Source organism: Odontesthes bonariensis, chromosome 8 (genome assembly GCF_027942865.1).
Source record: "Odontesthes bonariensis isolate fOdoBon6 chromosome 8, fOdoBon6.hap1, whole genome shotgun sequence".
In the NCBI taxonomy this organism is placed as follows: domain Eukaryota; kingdom Metazoa; phylum Chordata; class Actinopteri; order Atheriniformes; family Atherinopsidae; genus Odontesthes; species Odontesthes bonariensis.
In genome coordinates this window covers 26436906-26462384 of record NC_134513.1, presented here as the reverse complement: position 1 = coordinate 26462384, position 25479 = coordinate 26436906, and the positions used below count along the sequence as shown (strand labels likewise).

The window sequence follows — 25479 nt, the reverse complement described above, 5'->3', positions numbered from 1 at the left end:
TTTATTTACTAATGTTATTTGTTGTCTTCATTCAGATCTTTGTGAACGTAAACTTAAATCTGCTCTGAAGAAGAAGTTCCAGCGTGTGTTTGAGGGGATTCCTAAAGCAGGAAAGCCAACCCTTCTGAATCAGATCTACACAGAGCTCTACATCACAGAGGGAGGGACCGGAGAGGTCAATGATGAACATGAGGTCAGACAGATTCAAGCAGCATCCAGGAAAGCAGGCAGAGCAGAAACATCCATCAGACAAGAAGACATCTTTAAAGTCCCACCTGGAAGAAAAGAACCAATCAGAACAGTGATGACAAAGGGAGTGGCTGGCATTGGGAAAACAGTCTTAACACAGAAGTTCACTCTGGACTGGGCTGAAGGCAAAGCCAACCAGGACATCCACTTCATGTTTCCATTCACTTTCAGAGAGCTGAATGTGCTGAAAGAGAGAAAGTTCAGCTTGGTGGAACTTGTTCATCACTTCTTTAATGAAGTTAAAAAAGCAGGAATCTGCAGCTTTGAACAGTTCCAGGTTGTGTTCATCTTTGACGGTCTGGATGAGTGTCGACCTCCTCTGGACTTCCACAGCGAGGAGCCCCTGACTGATGCTACAGAGCCCACCTCAGTGGATGTGCTGCTGACAAACCTCATCAGGGGGAAGCTGCTTCCCTCTGCTCGCCTCTGGATAACCACACGACCTGCAGCAGCCAATCAGATCCCTCCTGACTGTGTTGGCATGGTGACAGAGGTCAGAGGGTTCACTGGCCCACAGAAGGAGGAGTACTTCAGGAAGAGATTCAAAGATGAGGAGCAGGCCAGCAGGATCATCTCCCACATCCAGACATCCCGAAGCCTCCACATCATGTGCCACATCCCAGTCTTCTGCTGGATCACTGCTACAGTTCTGGAGGATGTGTTGGAAACCAGAGAGGGAGCAGAGCTGCCCAGCACCCTGACTGAGATGTACATCCGCTTCCTGGTGGTTCAGGCCAAAGTGAAGAAGCTCAAGTATGAAGGAGGAGCTGTGACAGATCCACACTGGAGTCCAGAGAGCAGGGAGATGATTGAGTCTCTGGGAAAACTGGCTTTTGAGCAGCTGCAGAAAGGAAACCTGATCTTCTATGAATCAGACCTGACAGAGTGTGGCATCGATATCTCAGCAGCCTCAGTGTACTCAGGAGTGTTCACACAGATCTTTAGAGAGGAGAGAGGGCTGTACCAGGAGAAGGTGTTCTGCTTCATCCATCTGAGTGTTCAGGAGTTTCTGGCTGCTCTTCATGTTCATCTGACCTTCATCAAATCTGGACTCAACCTGATGGGAGAAGATGAACGATCCAAGAGGCCAACGATACCAGGAGAACAGCCATCATCATCAGCTCCTATTGCAAGGGCACAAAGATCTTTTTCTTTAAAAGAATATTTTTTGAAAAAAAAGTTCGGTTTTAGCTCTGGTGTCAATCAGCAGAAAGAACAACAAACAACCTCCCAGAAATTTGAAACAAGAGTAGATGAATCTGCACATTTTCTTCGACTCTTCTACCAAAGTGCTGTGGACAAGGCCTTAGAGAGTCCAAATGGACACCTGGACCTGGTCCTCCGCTTCCTCCTGGGTCTTTCCCTGCAGACCAATCAGAGGCTCCTACGAGGCCTGCTGACACAGACAGGAAGTAGCTCACAGACCAATCAGGAAACAGTCGATTACATCAAGGAGATGATCAGTGAGAATCTGTCTGCAGAGAGAAGCATCAATCTGTTCCACTGTCTGAATGAACTGAATGATCGTTCTCTGGTGAAGGAGATCCAACAGGCCCTGAGTTCAGGACGTCTCTCCACAGATAAACTGTCTCCTGCTCAGTGGTCAGCTCTGGTCTTCATCTTACTGTCATCAGGAAAAGATCTGGATGAGTTTGACCTGAAGAAATACTCTGCTTCAGAGGAGGCTCTTCTGAGGCTGCTGCCAGTGGTCAAAGCCTCCAACAAAGCTCTGTACGTACAACATAGATATATTTCTTTTTAAATACATTCTTTGCTTATTTATTTATTTTTTTTTAAACACTTTATTTTGGAATTTTTCATCTTTTAAACAAAAATGATACAGAGCATGTTGTTCAAGCAGTCCCACACCTATAGCATATGGTATGACTAACAATTCTACCAGACTGCCGAGATAAGAGATCTCATATTCCCCCCACCCACCTCCCTTCCCAAAAAAGAACAACTAAATAAAAATTACAACCGACCAAAAAAAAAGAAAAACAAACAGACAAATAAATACATATAAAAAAAGGGGGTCAAAATAAATCAGATGCAATCAATTAGAATTGGTGCATGCCACGCTACGGCAACACTCGGCTTCAGATACAATCATCCTCAAATTGTTAGATCCAGCCCGCAGTTCTCTATATGTGTGATGAAAGGCTGCCAGGCCTTGTAAAATCTGTCAGTTGATCCCTTCAAAGTGGACCGTATTTTCTCTAGCCGCAAGAACTGCATTAGATCTCGAATCCAGTGGTTATGTGTGGGTGGTGCTTCGTCCTTCCATTTAAGAAGAATTAGCCGGCGAGCAATCAGAGACGCAAAAGCAATAGAATTTAATTTATATTTTGGAAGGTGAGCTTCTTCAGTCACTCCAAACAGTGCTGTCAGTGGAGACTGATTCAGAGGAATCTCAAATACTGTTGAGAGAGTTTTAAATACATCCTCCCAGTAATTACAAAGCTTGGGACAAGTCCAAAACGTGTGGATAAGAGTCCCTACCTGATTTTTACACCTAGCACATAAGGGGCTCACATTAGGATAAAATCTGGCCAGTTTCGCTTTAGTATAGTGAAGACGGTGGAGAATTTTAAACTGCAGGAGTCCGTGCCGCGCGCAGATAGATGAGGAGTGGACCCTGTGTAGAATTGAATCCCATGTGCCCTCGTCCAGTTGTAACTGCAAGTCCTCTTCCCATTGGTCCTTAATTATAGATAAGGAGGGACAGTCAAGTTGTGAGATTAAATTATATATTTGAGCAACCACACCCCTTCCAAGTGGGTTGATATCCAAAATATGGTCTAATATGGTTTTTTTGGTGTATGAGGGAACTGTACTAGATTGGTTTGAGCGAAGTTTCTAACCTGCAGATATCTAAAGAACTGGTTGTTATGAAGATTATATTTCTGCTTCAGCTGGGTGAATGAGGCAAAAGTGCCATCAATATATGTCTCCAAAAGATTTTATACCTTTTGTCTTCCAGATTTTAAAAGCCAAGTCTTGCAGTGATGGGGGAAAGTAATGATTTTTGGTCAATTGGTGCTGAGAGGGGCATTGATAAAAGTCCAAATCTTTTCCTAAACTGTACCCAGATCCTAAGGGAATGTCCAAGTGTTGGGTTATTTTTATATGCAGAGAGTTCTACCGGTATGGGGCATGTCAAGAGAGCAGAAAGTGAGGATAATTTACAAAATGAGGCCTGTAGCCAACCAGGATGGTTGTTGTTTATCCAACGACGTTTTCCAGAATAGCATGCTACGAATATTGGCAGCCCAGTAGTAATGTTCAAATTTAGGTAAAGCCATTCCTCCTAATTGCTTTGGTCTTTGCAAAAAAGCCTTCCGAATTCTAGCAGATTTATTATTCCAAATAAACTTTGAGATACATTTGTCAAGAGCTACAAAGAATTTTTTTCTAATCAGTACTGGCACACATTGAAACAAATAGAGAAATTTTGGTAAAATGTTCATCTTAAGAGCATTGATTCGGCCAGCCAGGGACAGGGGTAGTGTACTCCATCTCTGTAAATCTTTCCTGACTGATTCTAAGAGGTTAGTAAAATTCAGGTCAAAGAGTTTGTTATGCAATTGGGGAACTTTGACCCCTAAATAAGTAATATACTCAGAAGTTTGTCTCAGACCAAAGTTCTGAAGAGGAAGAATCTTTGCAATAGCATTTATAGGAAGCAGCTCGCTCTTTTGAATATTTAATTGATAGCCTAAGATTTCTCCGAAGCGGTTGAGTATGCTGAAAACATAGGGTAGCGAGCCCAAAGGGTCAGAAATATAGAGCAGAAGATCATCCGCATATAGGGAAAGTTTATGGTCCACTCCAGATCTGAACACTCCTTTAAAATATGCCTCTGAGCGGAGTTTAATGGCAAGGGGCTCAATAGCTACTGCGAAGAGGAGGGGAGATAGGGGGCAGCCCTGCCTTGTACCGCGGTGAAGTGGGAAATACTTTGATTTATCCTTGTTCGTTTGCACCTGTGCCATTGGGGATGAATACAGTAATTGTATCCATGAAATATAGTGTGCCCCTAATCCAAATTTTGTGAGGGTATAGTACAAATAGTCCCATTCTACACGGTCAAAGGCTTTTTCGGCATCAAGTGATAAAATGATCTCTGGTTGAGGTGAGGAGGGAGTGTATAAGATTTGGAACAATCTGCGTATATTAAAAAATCTGTGTCTTCCCTTAATAAACCCAGTCTGATTCTGCGATATTATTGTTGGTAAACTTTTCTCCAGACGTCCAACCAGGCATTTAGATAAAATTTTAAAATCAGCATTCAATAAGGAGATTGGACGGTATGAAGAAGGTTCTAATGGGTCTTTGTTTGGCTTTAATATTAAGGATATTGTAGCTTCATTTAAGGTTTGAGGCAAAGCATTGGATCTTAAGGATTCATCATACATCTCTTTTAAAACAGGAGCGAGATTTTTGCTAAAGGTTCTATAAAATTCGACTGGGAAGCCATCTGGCCCAGGAGATTTGCCTGTTTGCATAGTTTTAATTGCTTCTTCAATTTCTTCTGCAGTAATTTGTTCGTCAAGCTGTTTCCTAGCCTCTTCGTCCATGTTGGGAAAAGTGATGTCTTCAAAAAATGTATCCAGCAGTTGTTCATTTTCACAGGATTCCGATGTATAAAGTTTGTTATAGAAGTCCCTAAATGTTTTGTTGATTTCACCAGAATCGTAAGTGAGATGGCCAGAGTCCATTCTTTGCTTATTAACAGAGAAAAAAACTCTATTTAGCTTCTTTTATTTTATGTTTTTACTTTATTTCCATGGACATATAAACAGAAACAAACAGAATTCTTCCACTAATCAAATCAAGTTTAATTGATTAATGGATCAAGTTATTTCCTTCCATCTCATTTCCTCCTCAGACTGGATGGCTGTAACCTCTCAGATGAAGGATGTGCAGCTCTGTCCTCAGTTCTCAGCTCCCAGTCCTCCAGCCTGACAGAACTGGACCTGAGTAACAACAACCTGCAGGATTCAGGAGTGAAGCAGCTTTCTGATGGACTGAAGAGTCCAAACTGCAGACTGAAAAAACTCAGGTAAGGATTCATGAACTTTTCAGCTGAGAGCTGATATAATTCTGGCTTATATGAATTAAAAACAGCTTCCAGGTACCTTGATCAATGAAACAGGTTGATCTGTTCTGCCTTTTGATTATCTGGCTTAAATAACTCTGATAATGAAATATAACGCACACAGTTTAAAGAAATACCAAAGTGCTCTTTTACTCCTTTCCATTCCTGTAGATTTGTCCTAAAACACAGATCCATCACATACCCAAAGTAAACTACTTTACAAAAATATGAGCTGTTTTTTCCTCTAAATGTGAGCATCAAACCTCCTTTAAATGTGGAGACACTGCACTGGAACAGAGTGATGATATCTGTATGGTTATTGGGTTTGAGGTGAACCTGACCCTTTGCGACTGTGAATTAGACAGATGTGCAGCCTCTGGTTTGCTGCCATTTAACGGGCCACAAAGCCACATAATCCTTTAGTGAATCAGAAGCTGAATGTATTTCCCAAACACACAGAATCCTTCTAAGTGTTACTGGAAGTGAATAAGACATGTTTGAACACACTGGGGGAAAAAATCATGTCCAAGTGACTTTCATTAACAGATGTCTGTAGATGACTAAAATCAGGATCTGCAAGTCGTACTGCTCACCAAGTCTGACTCCTAATATTAAAATGGAACAAAAAAGGATATTTTACAGCTTTTTATCAGACTAAATCTAGAAGCTGTCCAAAAGCAGCTCCCCACAGTCCACAGAAATGTTGCTGTTTTTATCAGATATTTCCTCCCCAGACTCCTCAGAGTCATGATGACTGCATGTTTTCAGTATGTCAGGAAAATGAATAAGAATACTCAGGAATACTGTCTGAAGTTCAAAAGCAGAGGACATTAATTATCCTGCAGTAAGGGAACGTTTACATACAGAAGCTATGATGCAAATGTTCAGAGATGCAGAGTTCTCAGGAAGCTTTTATAGGGCAGAGAAGACGGATGCTTGCGTCTATGCATGAGACATTTCCTTCTGTCCTGCTGGGAGCAGATAGCGGTGTTGATACCGCCCAGGCTGTGGGACACTCAGTTCTTAGAGCGGACAGTGGTGATCTCCCGAGTGCAGCTATTAATCTCATGCATGCGTCAACATAAGCAGTTACACAGAAGTAGAAATGATTATATGAGCATAAAGGATCAGATCACAGTACGTCCTGAAGTGTAGATTTAGTTTTGCTGTCCGTTTTGAACATGAAACTTTAAAAATAAATAAATAAATAACCAAAATGCAGTTTAAGCTTTTTAAACTCTATAACGGGAGTGAACCGGGCATAGACAATACAGTGGGATGACATCATCGACGCGTGCCGCGCCACTAGACGTGATATAGAAAGCCCCCGAAAGCCCCAAATAACAACAACATGGCAGCTCTGAGCTAACAGTGCAATAGTACGCGTTCATTCAGTCATTTGTCTTAAAGTATTGGTGAAATAAAGACAGATAATGCCTTATTTAGAGGCTGTATTGTCTGCCCTGTTCACTCCGGCAAAACAGCTGACTGTCAGTGTGAGAAGATGCTTTGCTCACATGGTGTTCTTTGCTGAGCTGAGATCATCAGTAACAAAACAGGATGAGCCAATAACAGCAGAACATACATCTTTTAGTTGCTGCTTTGGTAGCGAGCATCTGTACTGATCTGCTCATTAGTCCAGTGTTTGGATTTCCTGAAGATGAGTCTCTCAGTGGAGCTGCTGCCGGCTGTGTTTCTGTCTGCTTCTAAATCATGTGACTCTGATGGAAGCTGTGATGTTTAAAGACTGAATGGAAACACTGAACTTAACACTCTGACTCCTCCTTGACTTCAGCTTTGTAGCTTCCTGCTGGAGATGGGGGAGGTCTCCCAACCATCAGCCTCAAACTCCACTGATTCTGATAGTTAGTCAAAGCGTCCATCAGCATCCATTAATCAGCCAAACTGATCAATCAGTCCACCTCTGGATGCTTCCAACACTTTTCTAAGGCTCTGTAATGTTTGCACTGACTGAGATATTCAAACACAACAAGTCACAGTAACAAGTTCTGCTGCTGTCGACTCTTTAAAGAAGTTTGATTCCATGATTACATTAAACATCACTGCACCATGTTTTTGTGCCTTTAACCTTCAATAAAACAGTGAACCTGATCTCCATTTCTATCAGTTTGTTCCCATTTGCTCCAAAGTTCCTCCTGACATGTTTGTTTTCTTTGAAACTTGAATCATTTGGCTGCACAACATGAGTTTGTATGGATGGAGCCACTGGTGGAGCTGGCAGAGTTTAAGAGCTGAAGTCACTCCGTCTTTATTGAAGCAGCAGCATGTTGTCATTAATATTAATGAGAGCTCTTTTTCACTTGTTCTGTTGGACTGTTTTAACCTGCATCCTGTTGGCTTCAGCTCACATGTTTTATTCTTTATTCAGATTGGAGCGCTGCAGTTTGTCAGAGATCAGCTGTGCTTCTCTGGTCTCTGCTCTGAAGTCCAACCCCTCCCATCTGACAGAACTGGATCTGAGCTACAACACCATCAGTGACTCTGCAGAGAAGGAGCTGCGCAGCTTTCTGCAGAGTCCTCACTGTGGACTGAAGACTCTGAGGTCAGACACCATGTTTTAGTTGTTTGTTCAGATTAATATGATGAGAAAGTTGTGCTGGTCTTCATGGTAAAGTCAGTTTTCTTCTTCAGTGGTTTAGTTGATGAAATGATGATTCATTAAATAATGAGAAAACACAGTGAATCTGTCAGACAGAAACAAATCTAGAATCACTGGCTGATGCTTCTAGAGCTCCAGAGTTGGTGAATATTTCTGGCTGAAACAATAACAACAGTTTGGAGCAGCAAAACTCCAAAAGCCCGTTAATCAGCTGATACTAACAAACTCCCCTCCAACACTGTTGGAAATGAACAATCTTTGACTTGGTTAGAAAGCAGCTTTCATCACAGCAGCAGTTATCTTCAGTCAGATTCATTCATGATGACAAAATCCAGCCAAAAAGCTTCTCCCACTGATAACTGAAAGGAAATCACTTTCAGTTGAGCTTTATTTCATGAATTCTATCAACAATTCCCTCTGTTACACAATGTCAAGTCCAACTGAAAGTGATGCTGACATTTAGTGACTGTGAGGAAAACACAAAGAAGAGTTTATCAGAAGAAGAATAACATGATTGGACGATGGATGGAAGAAAAGCTGTGAGCTAACTTGTTGTTAGGTAACAGCAGATGGAAGGAGGTTGTGAGTGTGTGTGAGCAGCTTTCCATCAGGTGAGAAATGTGTGAAAACATGGAGCAGAGTCAGTGTTTGATAGCTGTGCAGCCAAAGAGAAGCTGAACAGGTGAAGTGCTGCGACCCTGTGCAGGTGAGCCCACAACCCAGTCTCACAGAAAAACGTGTAATAGCTACGTTGGTCCACAAGGGAAAACGTGGTATTCTCACAATTTGGCCCCCAAAATTGTGACAATGCCACGTTTTATTTGGCCTATTCATTTACATTGCTTCGCAACCAGGTCACGTGACTATCAGGTTTCCCTCGGCTAAAAAAGGACAATGGCCGACTGTCAACCTTTTTTCTGTGAAAAACATAATATATTAAGAAAGCATCTGCATTTGTATGCATTTCGATGGCATTTCTAGCGAGAACTATGCATAATATTTTCAGAATCTTCGTTCAGAGAATGTAGACGATCTTTCGTTTAGTAGTTTCGCCGAAGATTTTGGTATCTCCTTGAAAATGCGTTAGGATATCACCTTTTGTACCGTTGTTAAGGTGGTTGCTATGGACGCTGCTATGTCAACATCACCGACCTGCGCCGACATTCCCCGTAATTTCTGTTAAAAAAAAAGAAGAAAGAAATATATTGTAATGACTTCACGGAGGCTCTGAGACCGGCGGTTGCCGAACTGCTCTTTATTAAGTTTTACACTAGCAGTACAATCACAGAACACGGGGGACTCTCAGTCCTGCTCCGCAACCAACCCCAGGAGAACACCAAATACACAGACTGGCCCACGCCCACTCCTCTCCCCCAATCACCAGCCCACACCTGAGTGACATGACCTGCGGTCCAGTGATTGACAGGGAGAGGAGGAAACAAGCAAGTCTGTGTGCTTTTACCTTAATTCTGGGTCGTTACAATATATATACATATATATATATATAAATATATATATTTGGTTTGGTTTTTGTTGTTGTTTTTTTTTTTATATAGCCACGCTATATCTGCGTGGTGCATGCGGCAGTGGCTGAGGCACGGCAGCCCGACCAGGACAATGCAGAGGAATTGACGTGAAGGAACAACGATTCTATTGTGTGTAGTTACATATGACACAACAGAACTTCTGTTGTGCATGCATTCTAATATGCTTTCCTCTGTTCATTTTACATTTTTTGGAATATGTATTCACAAAAAGCAAAAGATAATTTTTTGCACCCTATTTGACTATCATTTGTTATCAGTCTATTCAATAGACGTTATCAGCACACATCAGTCCTGCTGCGTTTCTTTTTTAAATCAGGTTGCCAGATCTCGTCTTTTATGTTTAGCTTGCCTGGTAGCTATTGTAGCAGTGTGGTTGTTGACCCAATAAAGGCGGACTGGTCACGTAATGCGTAAAAAACGGAGGTACTAGCGAACCTGGCAACCACTCCGAGCTGGTTAAAGAGCTACTTACCAAAAAAACATGACTCCTATTTATGTATGTATGTATGCCGACATAAACATACATATGTCTATTTGGTTATATGTGTATCTGATTTGATGGAAGAAGTTAGGCTGATTAATATAGGGATGAAATAGTAGTAGTATTATACTAGTGAATATAGCGGACAAATAACATACACACACACATATGTCTGTCTTTACAGAAGATGCATGGCGGGGCAGGGTAGGATAATTGAGGTGCTGAGAGGGCTACCTGTTGAAGAATGATCTTTATTGTTATTATTTATCATTTTTGTGAAGTGGGGGTATGGGATTTTGACAAACCCATGCCCAGGGGCCCATTGTCACCCACCTATGAGTAAAATAAAGTCTACAGTAGCCCAAATCCAAAATTATGAACATGATTAGGAAAATCATCAATACCTTGAAGGTTCTTTATGACCAAAAAGGAAAAAAAAATCCAGACTTGATTTCATCCAGGCTGGACAATCAAATGGTCTTAGAACCCACACCTGAAAGGGGCTAACACCAAACACAGGTGAAAATGACACTTTGTTGTAGGACAAAATGAAAGACATTTTTGAAAAGACCTTGACCTGGTGAGTAACATGTCAGTGTGAAGATTATAAATCAGTCCTGCCTTGAAATATTGACCTCTGAACGTTGACCTCAGTGCAATTTAGAAGGCTTGTTAATCATTAACAGAAGATGCTACAGATATGGAACCGACTGTTATAGAGAGCTCTTGACTTCAGCTATGTGCCTATACCCATATGGATATGACCACCAAGTGGGGGCGCTATCAAATATGGTAAAAATTTTTCACCAATTTCACAATTGCATATTTAAAATCTGATGACATAAATGTGTTTTCCACCCCTTTAAATATCTCCTTGTACTCTCAATTTAGTATTTACCATTGCAAATTATAAGAAATACGCACGTTTTTAAAATAAACTACAATTCCCTTGGAACGTACTATGTATCTGATCCAAATTTGCGCCATATTTGTAGTTCTTCCCAGTTTGCAAAGTAGGGTTTTAAAAACATATATATATTGAATATATCAAATATCTAGTGCAGCCGAATTAGTAATTATACTTCATCTATATGATTGAGGTTTGAAAAAAGTCAAGATGTTGGTATATGTTGGATATTCTAACTGTTATTGTCGAAATGTGGTTTTGGGTTAGCAGCTTCTTCCGTTTTGCAAAGTAGGGTTGGAAAAACATACATCTACTAAATATATCAAATATCAAGTACAGCCGAATTAGTAATTACACTTGATCTCGATGATCAATAAAAAGAAAAATTTAATAAATTTACTTCAAATACTTTTAGAGCCGCACCATGTAATATCATACAAAATCAACACGGTACTCGTAGTACTTCCGGTTTGCAAGGGTTATGTATAGTTGCATAAAGACAGATTATATGTGCGTATAATATATTTATGATGAATATATTATGAGAGATACACGTTTGGTCAATAAAGTTGAAAAACAAAAAAAAGCCTGATAACAGGCCTTCTCTCTCTACTGGCTCACTGAAATAATGTCCCACTGATAGAAATGGTTGATAATGTTTTATCAACCATTTCTATGATAAGGTCACTATTGTTATGTGGCTATATCTTTATATATATACATATTTTTTCTTCTTTTTTTTAACAGAAATTACGGGGAATGTCGGCGCAGGTCGGTGACGTTGACATAGCAGCGTCCATAGCAACCACCTTAACAACGGTACAAAAGGTGATATCCTAACGTATTTTCAAGGAGATACCAAAATCTTCGGCGAAACTACTAAACGAAAGATCGTCTACATTCTCTGAACGAAGATTCTGAAAATATTATGCATAGTTCTTGCTAGAAATGCCATCGAAATGCATACAAATGCAGATGCTTTCTTAATATATTATGTTTTTCACAGAAAAAGGGTTGACAGTCGGCCATTTTCCTTTTTTAGCCGAGGGAAACTTGATAGTCACGTGACCTGGTTGCGAAGCAATGTAAATGAATAGGCCAAATAAAACGTGGCATTGTCACAATTTTGGGGGCCAAATTGTGAGAATACCACGTTTTCCCTTGTGGACCAACGTAGCTATTACACGTTTTTCTGTGAGACTGGGTTGGAGCCCAACACAGACACAAAGGATGATCACTGAGCTACCATGAAGGAGGGAGGCAGGGACGGCTTCATCACTGCAGGTACATGCTGTTCTGTTCCCCTGCTGGCTGTATGGGAGCTGTTCCCACCTGTTTTATTCAGTAAGAGCTCAGAGTTGCTGTGAGCAGCATGTGAGTGAATGCAGGCTGAGAAACAGCAGATAAGAAACATGAAGCTTCATCAGTTATTCTGAGGAATTCAATATAAACACAAGAAACTTGTGCTAAAGAAAATAAAAATAAAATAAAATAAAGGACCAGACTCAGTGAATAATTCCCTACACTCCGTATTATATAGATCAGTGAGCAGTGCTGACCAACATATCATTGGGGTCATCAGGTGGGAACCTCCTTTCATCAGTGTTTCGTCTAGTTGGGCCCACAACACCTCCAGGAGGCTAGACAATGACCACTGGCGTCCCAGAGTCACCCCCCTAATGCCAGCCAACACTGCCCCTCACACCACAACAACCATAATTTACCTCAGCCTCTCACCAACTGCACACCAGTTACAGCGGGGTGGGGATGCAAACCCTGGTTCGGGTAGGGGAAGAAATAAAAGAGGTAAGAAAAGCAGGAATGGGATTCAAACCCTGGTTCGGGTAGGGGTAATGAAAATATAGAGGGTGCCAGAGGTGGAGGAAGGACAAGACACACTAGCAGATTCAGCAGACAAACTCACCTAAACAGTCCTATAATCACTAAAAATACCAGCAAAAACAAAGCCATACAACTCACTCTCACCAACTGCACACCAGTCACAGCAGGGTGGGGATGCAAACCCTGGTTCGGGTAGGGGAAGAAATAAAAGAGGTAAGAAAAGCAGGAATGGGATTCAAACCCTGGTTCGGGTAGGGGTAATGAAAATATAGAGGGTGCCAGAGGTGGAGGAAGGACAAGACACACTAGCAGATTCAGCAGACAAACTCACCTAAACAATCCTATAATTACTTAGCCTGGGAATTCCCATGCTGCTTTGCGCTCGATTTCGGCATGCGCCGAGCCTATTTTTATAAGTTTCGTTTTCGAATAATCACTGAACTGCCAGGTAACAGCAACGACACTGTTTTGTTTCACTTTATGCGCCTTATAGCCCGGTGCGCTTTATATATGAAAAAAGTTCGAAAATAGACCATTCATTGACTGCGCCTTTTAACCCAGTGCGCTCTATAGTGCGCAAAATACGGTAGTACAAATATGGTCTGTACTCACAAAACGATGCATTTGGAAGTTTGTACATAGTCCAGGAGTTTATTATTATCAACACAAGCCTGATAGCTTTTCTGCTGCTAAGGCTGCGTCGACATCACTGCTGGGAGCTGGGAGCTTCAAAGTAAGATGAGGGTTGATCTACTACTGTAGACAACAAAGCAAGGCTGCTCAATTTCTCCATTATTAAAATAAATTCACAACTCTACAACATAAAAATTCATGTAGAATATAGCATATAGGCCTACTTTGTTGTCAATTTAAGTAGCTTAGAGCGCAAGATTACTTTTATTTTACTTTTTTTCTTCTTCCTCGTCGAATTTCTGTCGTCATCTGGTATAAGTGATACAATTGGCTATTAATCGCGCGCAAAGCAGCATGGGAAGAACCTGACGTCATTTGATAGACATTCGTAGCGCCCAATAAACGGCTCTAGGCATTCTTTAACCACGCCTCAAATACGAGAAAATGCACACCTAGTTCCCAGACCACCATCTCATCAAGATTGTGGACGCGTCAGCCAGGCTAATAATCACTAACAATGCCTCAAACAACAACTCACTCCAAGCCAACTCACCCAAAATGGCCGCCTGGTTTCAAAAGGATCACATGTGCCAAACCCTCCACTTAAATAGCTTGAACTTCTTCTTTGCTTTTTCAAAAGTCTGTTTACCCTAAGTGCCCCCCCTGCTGGGCCCCCAGCTGCTATTGCATCTTCTTATCCAAATCCACTGGCTGGATTTTACTGCTTTATCTGACACCTCCTGCACTACTTTCCTCACACTCTGTCCACTTACACCCAGCTCCCTCAACAATGAGACAACAGACTTTGCAACAAATCCTCTACATCCTACTTCCACTGGACAGATTCTAACCTTCCATCCTCGCTGCTCTGCTTCTGCCCCCAACTCCACATATCTAAGCTTTTTCCTTTCATATGCTTCCGCTACTAATTCCTCCCAAGGAACAGTCAGCTCTATGAAATAGACTCTCATTCTACTCCTAGACCACAAGACTATATCAGGCCTTAGGTTTGTAGAGGCTATTTCCTGGGGAACAACCAGCTTATTTCCTAAATCTACCTGCATCTCCCAATCACAAGCATCCTCCAAGCTGCCGTGCCTCCTTATCGTCTTTTTAACTTTCTCCCCCTCTTGAACAAACTGAATTGCAACTCTCTTCACCTTGGACCCTCCTAAGTTTACCTGCCTTCGTTTATCTTCAATACCTGCAGCTAAGCTTCTTAATACTTGGTCATGTCGCCATGTATACCGGCCTTGTGACAGACTAACCTTACAACCTGACAAAATATGCCTTAGAGTTGCAGTACCTGAACATAACGAACATAACGGGTCTCCATTTACCCAGAGTTTTAGGTTCTGGGGAGTTGGCAATACATCATATGTTGCCCCTATCATAAATCTAATACTCCTTTCCTCCATACTCCACAGTTCTTTCCAACTAAGCTTTTTCTTTTCTACACCTTCCCAATTCACCCACCGTCCCTGCTTAGCCTGAGCCACTGCCTTTGCACCCCTTAACATTTCCTCCTGTCTACGAATCTGCTCAACAACCAGCTTTCTCTTCTCCTTGGGGCCTGCTCTACTCCACACCGGTTTGCCTGGGCCAAGCCCCAAGCCTCCCCGGCCTATTTGCACATTACCCACAATCTCTGCATGTCTAAGAGTTGCTTCTGCCTCCTGAGCTGCCAATCTTGGTTTCCACTTCATCCCCTTGGTTGGGTTTGGAACCACCTTACTGACTACCACATCTTTACTCCCAGCTAACAGGAGCTCTGTCCTAACTTTAGTACATTTAAACTCCTCTACTAGACTAGATACAGGGAGCTGGAGTATGCCTTTCCCATACAGTGCCACAGTACTTAAGCTTCTAGGAACACCTAGCCACTTCCTAATATAAAAGCTAACTAATCTTTCCATTTTTTCTACAACAGATATTGGAATCTCATACACAGACAGTGGCCACATCAACCTAGGAAACAATCCAAACTGCAGACACCACAGCTTCAACTTTCCTGGAAGCTGCGATTTATCTATTCTATCCAGTCCCTCAGCAACATCTTCCCGAAACTGCACTGCCTGCTATCCATCATTCATGTCTGCCTGGTACCACCTGCCTAAACTCTTTACTGCCTTTTCCCTTATTATTGGAATGCTTTCTTCATCTATTACAAACTTTCTATCACTTAATTTCCCTCTAATTATTGAGATATTTCTAGACTTAGTAGGTTTGATTTTCATACCAGCCCACTTTAGATTTTTATTAAGTCTCCCAAGTATTCTCTTCATACATGGCACTGTTGTAGTCACTAACGTCATATCATCCATGTATGCTCTAATTGGCGTAAGGCGCATGCCATCCTGACATCTCTCTCCTCCTACAACCCACTTGGAAGCTCTAATAATTATCTCCATGGCCATTGTAAATGCTAATGGAGAAATTGTACACCCTGCCATAATGCCTATTTCTAGCCTCTGCCAACCTGTTGTGAAACCTGCTGTACTTAAGCACAGTCTAATATCTTGAAAATATGCTCTTACTAAGTTAACAACTATTACAGGCACTCTAAAATACTCAAATGCTTTCCAAATAAGGCTATGTGGCACTGAACCAAATACACAACAGGAACAAAAAACGAGGTTCAAAGTGAAAAAAAGTGCAGCAGACGTTTATTTCAGTTTGAATGTAAAGTTCATTCTTCTTTCATAGTGTTTTATTTGCACTTTAGTCTCATTTCTTTATATTTGAGATGTTTTCTGTTTTCAGATTCAAACTTTCTGTCAGATTCTGAACTTTTTTTCCACCTTCTGATCCATTTTTTCACTTTCAAACTTTTGCTGCTGACCTGCTTTGAGAGCCAGGACGTCAGCTGACAGGGGTGTTAAATCCTGACTGCCAGAATAACAGAGGAGGCTTAAGGGACCCCCCATCATGCTGCCTTCAGGGACTCTGGGAACTGCAATCCTTTCTTAGACACCTCCTCCACACTATATTTCCATGAGTGCTGGTGAAAATAACCTGCAGTACTGACACACTTTGTTAATGTCAGCTGTTTCTGTCAGCACTCAGCACAAATCACAGTTGCTCATCGTCCATGATGGACAGCAGCTTGTTCAGAGTCCTTTTCTCTGCATCTGATGTTAAGGACTCCAGCTCTGCAGCAGCCACAGAGCCAGCTTTCCTCACCAGCCTGTCCAGTCTGCTCACATCTCTCCTCTTAAAGTTGCCTCCCAGCACACCACCGCATAGAAGAAAAGGCCAGCCACTAAAATATGAAGAATAACAGAAAAGAGAAGATTTGATATCAAATCAAAGTTAGCTTCAAACTAAAATCATCTCTCTTTTAGTTCTTGTGTTTTAGTGTAAATAATTTAGTGATGTGTGGAAATATCCAAATATTCAGTGTGTCCACATGTCTGAATTAATCTTGCATTACATCTTTTTCAACTGTCAAAGCAATTCTTTTCTCACTTTCAGAGACTGAAGAAGAGCTGTTCCTTAGAAAAATCATCCTGGTAAAAAACATTTTTCCTAAGTCATAAAAGGAGAGAAAACACTTTAGATCAGAAGTAAAAATGGAGCAGCTGAAATGTAGCTTTGACTCACCTTTCTGGGTTCATCTGAGAGATCTTCGATCAGTAAAGTTTGGAAAGCTGGATGAAGATTAAACTGCAACCCAAACTGACAGTTCTGCTGGTTCTGCTGCTCAATTGAACATGACAAATGTGCAGAGTTCAGTCACTTTAACTCCAATGACTCAGTCTCCTTTGGGTTTTAGCCTTCACCCAGTAATTAGTGACAGACTGGAGGAAATGGCAAAGCACTGACTCAGCACTTTATTTTAAACATGAAGGATGAAAAATCCCCAAAGTTGAGAGGATCACATGCTAAAAGAATCCATAAAAAAGTGTGCAGAAACCAGAGTGGAATTCAGAATTACACCAAAGAAGAAGAAGCTGTTTGATTTGTGTTTAAAAATGTAAAAATCCAGAAGTAACAGATGTGCAGCAGAGCCCTGCCAGCACAGAGAGATGGTGCCACCTCTTCAGAGGGCTGTGCTACAAGGACAGATTGATGGCTTACCGAGGACTGGGCCTAAAGTCAGTCAGAGTTTTCAGTGTCAGATCACCGTGGTAACAGGTGGTGATCATATGACCTGCTCTGAAGCAGGTTCTGTTCAACATTTCATCTGAAGTTCCGAACAGAAAGGCTCCACCCGTTCACTGATGAATTTCCAGATGTCCCAGATTAAAAAGATAAACACAGTAAATAATTTAAATGTGGTCAGGCAGAAGTGATGCATTGTTGTTTATTTCTGACATTAAAACCAAACTCAAAGATTGTTCTGATCAATGTTAAAAATGTCAGATTGTCAGCCATAACTGACAGATAATCCATGATTCAGCTATACAATAACAGGTCAGAGTGCAGCAGGTTGAGTCAGTACTGAGGAAGTTTGACCTTTTTAATCATCACATTTAACCAGAATGGAATAATGATTTTATTAGATTTCAACTTCCAGAAAAGTTTGGATTTTTTTTCTCTAAAATGTGACAGAAATAACTTGACAGTGTTTCACTGACCAACTTCAAATGTTGACTTTAATGTAGAAAGAGTCAGAAAAGGGAGAGAAGCATGTTCACCATTAGCCATGGTTACACTATCAGGCCACTGGAAGCTCGTCCAACTTTCAACCCAGTGCTTTATTGTAGCCCAGGGACTAAAGCTCCGAGTTATAGACCTCTTTGCATTTTAACTGTGTGGCAACTAGTTCTGAAGTAAACCCACCCACCCAGTTAGCTGACGACACCACCGCTGTAGGACAAACGATGACGAGCCGGCCAACAGGGAGGAGGTCCAGCACCTGACCCACCGGTGTCTCCACAACAATCTGGGCCTAAACACGTCCAAGAATAAGGAACTTATCGTGGATTTTAAGAGATCCAAGAAGTCCATGCTCCCCTCCCTCCATAAGGGGAGAGGAAGTCAAGAGGGTGGAGAGCTTTAAGTTCCTCGGAGTCCACATCTGGGCTAACCTGACCTGGTCCACCAACATCTCCTGGCAGGTGGAAAGCAGGGCAGCGCCTTTACTTCCTCAGGAAGTTAAACCAGGCCCACCTCCCTCATCACCTGCTGGTTAACCTCTACAGGACCACCATAGAGAGCATCCTGATGGTGGAGGAGGAGGTTCTAAGAAGGGATGCAGCTGATACTGAGGTGAATAGGCCAGTTATAGAGAGAAATATGGAGCGGAAAGCTAGAGTTGTGGCCTAGGGCAAATAGCAACAAAGAATGGGAGGCAGTCATAAAAGATTTATCGATAATATTAGATAGATTAGGAGGAAATACAAGCGATAGGCTGGAGAAGATGGGATATATAATTTACTCCAATGGTGTAGAAAGATTTGGGGTGCAAGATAGAGAGTTGAAAGAGTACATTTAGTTAAGTCTAGATGGCAAAAAGAGATGGAGAAATTGGTTAAGGAGTTGATAGATCACTGATCTATATAGGGAGTATAGGGAATTATTCACTGAGTGGTTCATTTTTTCTTTAGCGCAAGTTTCTTGTGTTTACCTTAAATCCAGTAGCAAAACATAACAATAAAATGTTTTATACAACCATAAACTATTTAAAAATATAAAGTGACCGTCACCGTACAAGTGGCAGAAGTAAGTGACACACTAGTGACAGAGCTGGATTCAAATATGATTTTTGGAAAGGCACATAGTCGATTAAAACTGGTTTGTTCACAGTGTTATGTGGAGGGTGTGAAGTTATTGAGCAGCCTCAGCAACATTCTTCCTTCCATACTCTGCTCCTGGCGCTCCAGAGCAGTTTGTTTGTCTCTCTGGCTCTGATGCTGCTGCCCCAACAGATGCTGCGAGGCACATCACACTTTCCACCACAGACCTATAGGACATATGGGGATGTGCAACACCCTGATGCAAATGTTGTACGGCATTAGCTTCCTCCAGGTTAATGATTTTAAAGGAAAAGAAGGCAAACGTCTGTTTGTTTTTTTTTTCTTTTACTTTTGTAAAGTTGTTGTTTTGTGTTGACTCAGTTTTTGCTTTACTTCCATGTTCTGTATTCCAGTCATGTTTCTAATGAAATCAGCTCCTCTTCTGTATCTTGTTAGCTTTACTTCCTATTTTATTTGGGAGAACTTGCGTCACGTTTGTATCCGGTTCAGCTGTGCTTCTCCCTCTTGCTTTCCTACAACTCCTTATCCATTTCTCAGTTTCCACAGAGGCTGAATGAAGGAGACATTTGTACGCTCAGCAGTTTATCAGAGAGCAGAAACTCAGATTTAAGTTGAAGAAGAACAGATCTGTAGCTTCAGCTTTGTAGCTTCCTGCTGGAGATGGGGGAGGTCTCCCAACCATCAGCCTCAAACTCCACTGATTCTGATAGTGAGTCAAAGCGTCTATCAGCATCCATTAATCAGCCAAACTGATCAATCAGTCCACATCTGGATGGTTCCAACACTTTTCTAAGGCTCTGTAATGTTTGGACTGACTGAAATATTCAAACACAACAAGTCACAGTAACAAGTTCTTCTGCTGTCGACTCTTTAAAGAAGTTTGATTCCATGATTCCATTAAACATCACTGCACCATGTTTTTGGGCCTTTAACCTTCAATAAAACAGTGAACCTGATCTCCATTTCTATCAGTTTGTTCCCATTTGCTCCAAAGTTCCTCCTGACATGTTTGTTTTCTTTGAAACTTGAATCATTTGGCTGCACAACATGAGTTTGTATGGATGGAGCCACTGGTGGAGCTGGCAGAGTTTAAGAGCTGAAGTCACTCCGTCTTTATTGAAGCAGCAGCATGTTGTCATTAATATTAATGAGAGCTCTTTTTCACTTGTTCTGTTGGACTGTTTTAACCTGCATCCTGTTGGCTTCAGCTCACATGTTTTATTCTTTATTCAGATTGTGGGGCTGCCGTTTGTCAGAGATCAGCTGTGCTTCTGTGGTCTCTGCTCTGAAGTCCAACCCCTCCCATCTGACAGAACTGGACCTGAGCTACAACACCATCAGAGACTCTGCAGAGAAGGAGCTGTGCAGCTTTCTGCAGAGTCCTCACTGTGGACTGAAGACTCTGAGGTCAGACACCATGTTTTAGTTGTTTGTTCAGATTAATATGATGTGAAAGTTGTGCTGGTCTTCATGGTAAAGTCTATTTTCTTCTTCAGTGGTTTAGTTGATGAAATGATGATTCATTAAATAATGAGAAAACACAGTGAATCTGTCAGACAGAAACAAATCTAGAATCACTGGCTGATGCTTCTAGAGCTCCAGAGTTGGTGAATATTTCTGTCTGAAACAATAACAACAGTTTGGAGCTGCAAAACTCCAAAAGCCCGTTAATCAGCTGATACTAACAAACTCCCCTCCAACACTGTTGGAAATGAACAATCTTTGACTTGGTTAGAAAGCAGCTTTCATCACAGCAGCAGTTATCTTCAGTCAGATTCATTCATGATGACAAAATCCAGCCAAAAAGCTTCTCCCACTAATAACTGAAAGGAAATCACTTTCAGTTGAGCTTTATTTCATGAATTCTATCAACAATTCCCTCTGTTACACAATGTCAAGTCCAACTGAAAGTGATGCTGACATTTAGTGACTGTGAGGAAAACACAAAGAAGAGTTTATCAGAAGAAGAATAACATGGTTGGACGATGGATGGAAGAAAAGCTGTGAGCTAACTTGTTGCTAGGTAACAGCAGATGGAAGGAGGCTGTGAGTGTGTGTGAGCAGCTTTCCATCAGGTGAGAAATGTGTGAAAACATGGAGCAGAGTCAGTGTTTGATAGCTGTGCAGCCAAAGAGAAGCTGAACAGGTGAAGTGCTGCGACCCTGTGCAGGTGAGCCCAACACAGACACAAAGGATGATCACTGAGCTGCCATGAAGGAGGGAGGCAGGGACTGCTGCATCACTGCAGATACATGCTGTTCTGTTCCCCTGCTGGCTGTGTGGGAGCTGTTCCCAGCTGTTTTATTCAGTAAGAGCTCAGAGTTGCTGTGAGCAGCATGTGAGTGAATGCAGGCTGAGAAACAGCAGATAAGAAACATGAAGCTTCATCAGTTTCTCTGAGGAACAAAAAATGAGATTCAAAGTGAAAAAAAGTGCAGCAGACGTTTATTTCAGTTTGAATGTAAAGTTCATTCTTCTTTCATAGTGTTTTATTTCCACTTTAGTCTCATTTCTTCATATTTGAGATGTTTTCTGTTTTCAGATTCAAACTTTCTGTCAGATTCTGAACTTTTTTCCACTTTCTGATCCGTTTTTTCACTTTCAAACTTTTGCTGCTGACCTGCTTTGAGAGCCAGGACGTCAGCTGACAGGGGGGTTAAATCCTGACTGCCAGAATACCTGACTGATTCTGATAGTTAGTCAAAGCGTCCATCAGCATCCATTAATCAGCCAAACTGATCAATCAGTCCACCTCTGGATGGTTCCAACACTTTTCTAAGGCTCTGTAATGTTTGCACTGACTGAGATATTCAAACACAACAAGTCACAGTAACAAGTTCTGCTGCTGTCGACTCTTTAAAGAAGTTTGATTCCATGATTCCATTAAACATCACTGCACCATGTTTTTGGGCCTTTAACCTTCAATAAAACAGTGAACCTGATCTCCATTTCTATCAGTTTGTTCCCATTTGCTCCAAAGTTCCTCCTGACATGTTTGTTTTCTTTGAAACTTGAATCATTTGGCTGCACAACATGAGTTTGTATGGATGGAGCCACTGGTGGAGCTGGCAGAGTTTAAGAGCTGAAGTCACTCCGTCTTTATTGAAGCAGCAGCATGTTGTCATTAATATTAATGAGAGCTCTTTTTCACTTGTTCTGTTGGACTGTTTTAACCTGCATCCTGTTGGCTTCAGCTCACATGTTTTATTCTTTATTCAGATTGAGGGGCTGCGGTTTGTCAGAGATCAGCTGTGCTTCTGTGGTCTCTGCTCTGAAGTCCAACCCCTCCCATCTGACAGAACTGGACCTGAGCTGGAACAGAACCATCAGTGACTCTGCAGCGAAGGAGCTGTGCAGCTTTCTGCAGAGTCCTCACTGTGGACTGAAGACTCTGAGGTCAGACACCATGTTTTAGTTGTTTGTTCAGATTAATATGATGTGAAAGTTGTGCTGGTCTTCATGGTAAAGTCTGTTTTCTTCTTCAGTGGTTTAGTTGATAAAATGATGATTCATTAAATAATGTTTTATTCTTTATTCAGATTGAGCAGCTGCGGTTTGTCAGAGATCAGCTGTGCTTCTCTGGTCTCTGCTCTGAAGTCCAACCCCTCCCATCTGACAGAACTGGACCTGAGGATGAACTTCCTGAAGGAATCAGATGTGAAGGAGCTGTCTGATCTTGTGAAGAGTCCACACAACAAACTGCAGACTCTGAGGTCAGTCGAGGGTTGGAGGACCATGCAGCTCTCAGCTGTATTTCATTAAACTTTATTTATTATTTATTATATTTATTAAAGCTGTTTGCAGCTGACAGCTGAGGATGCTCTGAAACACTCGTTTATCTCCTCTCTTCTTTCTTCTCTCTACAGGTGGGAGTGATGGTGATGAACAGGACGATGTGAGCAGAGAGGATGAAGCAGCAGCAGCTTGTGTGCAGAGAGACTCTGACTGGATGATGATGTATATCATGTTGATGTGTTTATATTCTGTGTTTTTCTTCCTTTGGAATAATAAAGTTAAAGTTGTTAGAAATGATCAGTAATGAAATGATCCATAAATCCAGCTGCCATCACTACCTGCAGTTCCACCTGAATTTAAAGAAAAGCCAGCGTGTAAAATCTGTCACCTGTTTTATTCTCTTTGCTTCCAGCTTGACCTGGTTACATCTCACTTTGTTTGATTCTGATGGATTTGATAAACATCCATCAGTGGAAATGAGAAGCTGTCAGTGTGATTGCCTTCTTTTATGATTTTATTGCCTTCTTGTGATTTTATGTAGCTGTACAGCACTTTGAATTGCCTTGTGTACGAATTGTGCTCTAGAAATAAAATTGCCTTGCCTTGATTCAGTCAGAGACGAGCAGCTTTAGAGACAACTAACCTGAATGAAATGTGGGGACCTGGAAGGAAGATCTTTCTCTCTTTTCACTTTGGATGTTTTAATCTGAAGGTTTTTGTACAGGCTGCAGGGATCATTTCTCCCTGTGGAGACCAGACTTCCAACACCTGCAGCAGTAGGTGGCTGAATGATGGAGTTTAACTTTCTGTATCTGCAACTCACAGCTGCTCTGTTTATTCACAGCTGAGAAATCATCTTCCTGGGGATGACCATAACCTTTATAAACATCACCGCTATCTTTATTAATATCAAGAATCAGTCTGAATGTTTCTGGTTCTTTCTTCTGGTACCAGAATACATCACCATTAATGACCAACTCTCCTGGTCAGTGTTAACCGGTCCTGAATCAGCTCTGCTGCCATGGCAACCAGCGCTGTAGAGACACAGACAGACAGATGAAGTGACAGTGTTTGCTCCAGGTGGAGTTTGTTGGCTGGAAACACTCACCTGAACACAGACAGCACAGAGCAGTGGCTGGGAGGAAAAGCATTTTGTGCAGCGCTGCTTCCTCTGGTGAACCTGGGGAGAAGTGACGCTCTGATGCAGCTCAGGCCAAACAAGGACGAGCTGTGAGATCAGAGCAGGGCCCCCCCCGTGCTTTCTAACAGCTCCTCAGAGCTCCCATCAGCCCCTGCGGCCCACAGAGAAGTCCGCTGCTGCTGAGTGGCAGCTCAGCTGAAGCTGCTGTGTGGTTTCATGCTCTTCATTTGAATCTGACGGCAGATGAAAAACAAATCAGGGTCACATGATGCAGAAAGCCCAAAAAACATTCATGTTCCCACAAACACATTCAGCTTGGTGGTGAATTTAGTAACACACTCTGTTATCTGTTGTTTAACAGCTGGGATGAAAATGCACAACTACAAATCCACACAGCTCCTCAACTCTGATTGAACTCTTCAACGTGTTTGACTTCATTCAAACACATTGAACACATTTTTTTTTATTATTATTATTTTATTATATACTAATTATACACTTATTTATCCAGTGTTTTTCCTCATGGGGATCTTCCACACCGGGGACTATGCCCACTCGGTCTGTAGGGTCATTACTGTGGGGATGGCCCTGGTTCGGGGGGGCTGGGGGATCCTGCACTGCAGCCCTGGCTGTGGTGTGGATGCCGGCCTGCCCTGATCTGGGCGGTTCCCCGTGGTGGCGGCCTCTGTGGTCATTGGTGGGCTGGCTCCCGGTGTGGACAGATCCCCAAGATACCGTTTCCTCACTTCAGCGTCAAGCCAGATTTTAATGTTGATTGTTGTTGATATTGATGTTGCTCATGTTGGGGGGGGGGGGGGGGTGGTATGTGTGCAGTGTGGTTGTCGGTGTGATGTCGTGTGTGAATTGATGCATGAATTTGATTATTGATTTTATTATGTAAAGCACTTTGTGCTGCTTTTTAGTATGAAAGGTGCGATATAAATAAAGTTTGATTTGATTTGATTTGCCCTGGGTGGGCTTGAACCACCAACCTTTCGGTTAACAGCCGAACACGCTAACCGATTGCGCCACAGAGACTCTGCCTGGCTTTTTTCGGCAGTGGGCGTGGCTTCGAGCTTGACTGCCCCCTCATGGCGGTAGATGCAAGCGTTCTGTATTTTTGCGTGATGAGACTTGAGTGAACTGCTGCTGATCTATGTCAAACTTGAACTGAAAAGTAGGAGGTGCTATACAGCAAGATTACCAGTTACAATACAATTGTAATATCTCTCATCAAACTGCTCAGCATGCTTTGGCACCTTAACTCTTGTTAACCAAATGACTTAAAGGATAGTTTGTGGGTTCAGTGGGACAAGACACCCATTACAGCTATCGATTTGCTACCGACCCTACAACTAGTTGCTGACCGGTGGATTTGTTGGTACACACACTCGTCCCTGGGTGGGCTCGAACCACCAACCTTTCGGTTAACAGCCGAACGCGCTGGCCGATTGCGCCACAGAGACTTGCTGTAGTTGTCTGTGGGCGTGGCCTCGATCATTACAACCTCTCATCCCTTCA

General features: G+C 42.0%; 2 protein-coding genes and 1 non-coding gene across 8 annotated transcripts in view; 1 reads left to right on the top strand and 2 right to left on the bottom strand.

Annotated features, from left to right (window-relative positions):
• LOC142385514 (protein NLRC3-like) overlaps positions 1–23432 on the top strand; it is a 31157-nt gene extending 7725 nt beyond the window's left edge. For 3 of the 4 annotated variants that reach the window (XM_075472123.1, XM_075472124.1, XM_075472122.1), the window contains 7 exons: positions 36–1980; positions 5141–5314; positions 7740–7913; positions 20316–20489; positions 22302–22478; positions 22622–22795; positions 22949–23432. In XM_075472123.1, the coding sequence (XP_075328238.1) occupies positions 36–1980; positions 5141–5314; positions 7740–7913; positions 20316–20489; positions 22302–22478; positions 22622–22795; positions 22949–22958 (2828 nt within the window). In that variant the 3' untranslated portion in view covers positions 22959–23432. Of the gene's footprint in view, positions 1–35; positions 1981–5140; positions 5315–7739; positions 7914–15310; positions 19017–20315; positions 20490–22301; positions 22479–22621; positions 22796–22948 lie in introns of those variants that run through there. The other variant, XM_075472125.1, reaches the window with a different exon arrangement.
• The window catches only part of LOC142385517 (NLR family CARD domain-containing protein 3-like), a 369716-nt gene that overhangs the window by 279592 nt on the left and 64645 nt on the right, over positions 1–25479 (bottom strand). The window lies entirely within an intron of this gene.
• Positions 25351–25424, bottom strand: trnan-guu (transfer RNA asparagine (anticodon GUU)). The gene has a single exon. It is a non-coding gene; the product is annotated as a tRNA-Asn (tRNA).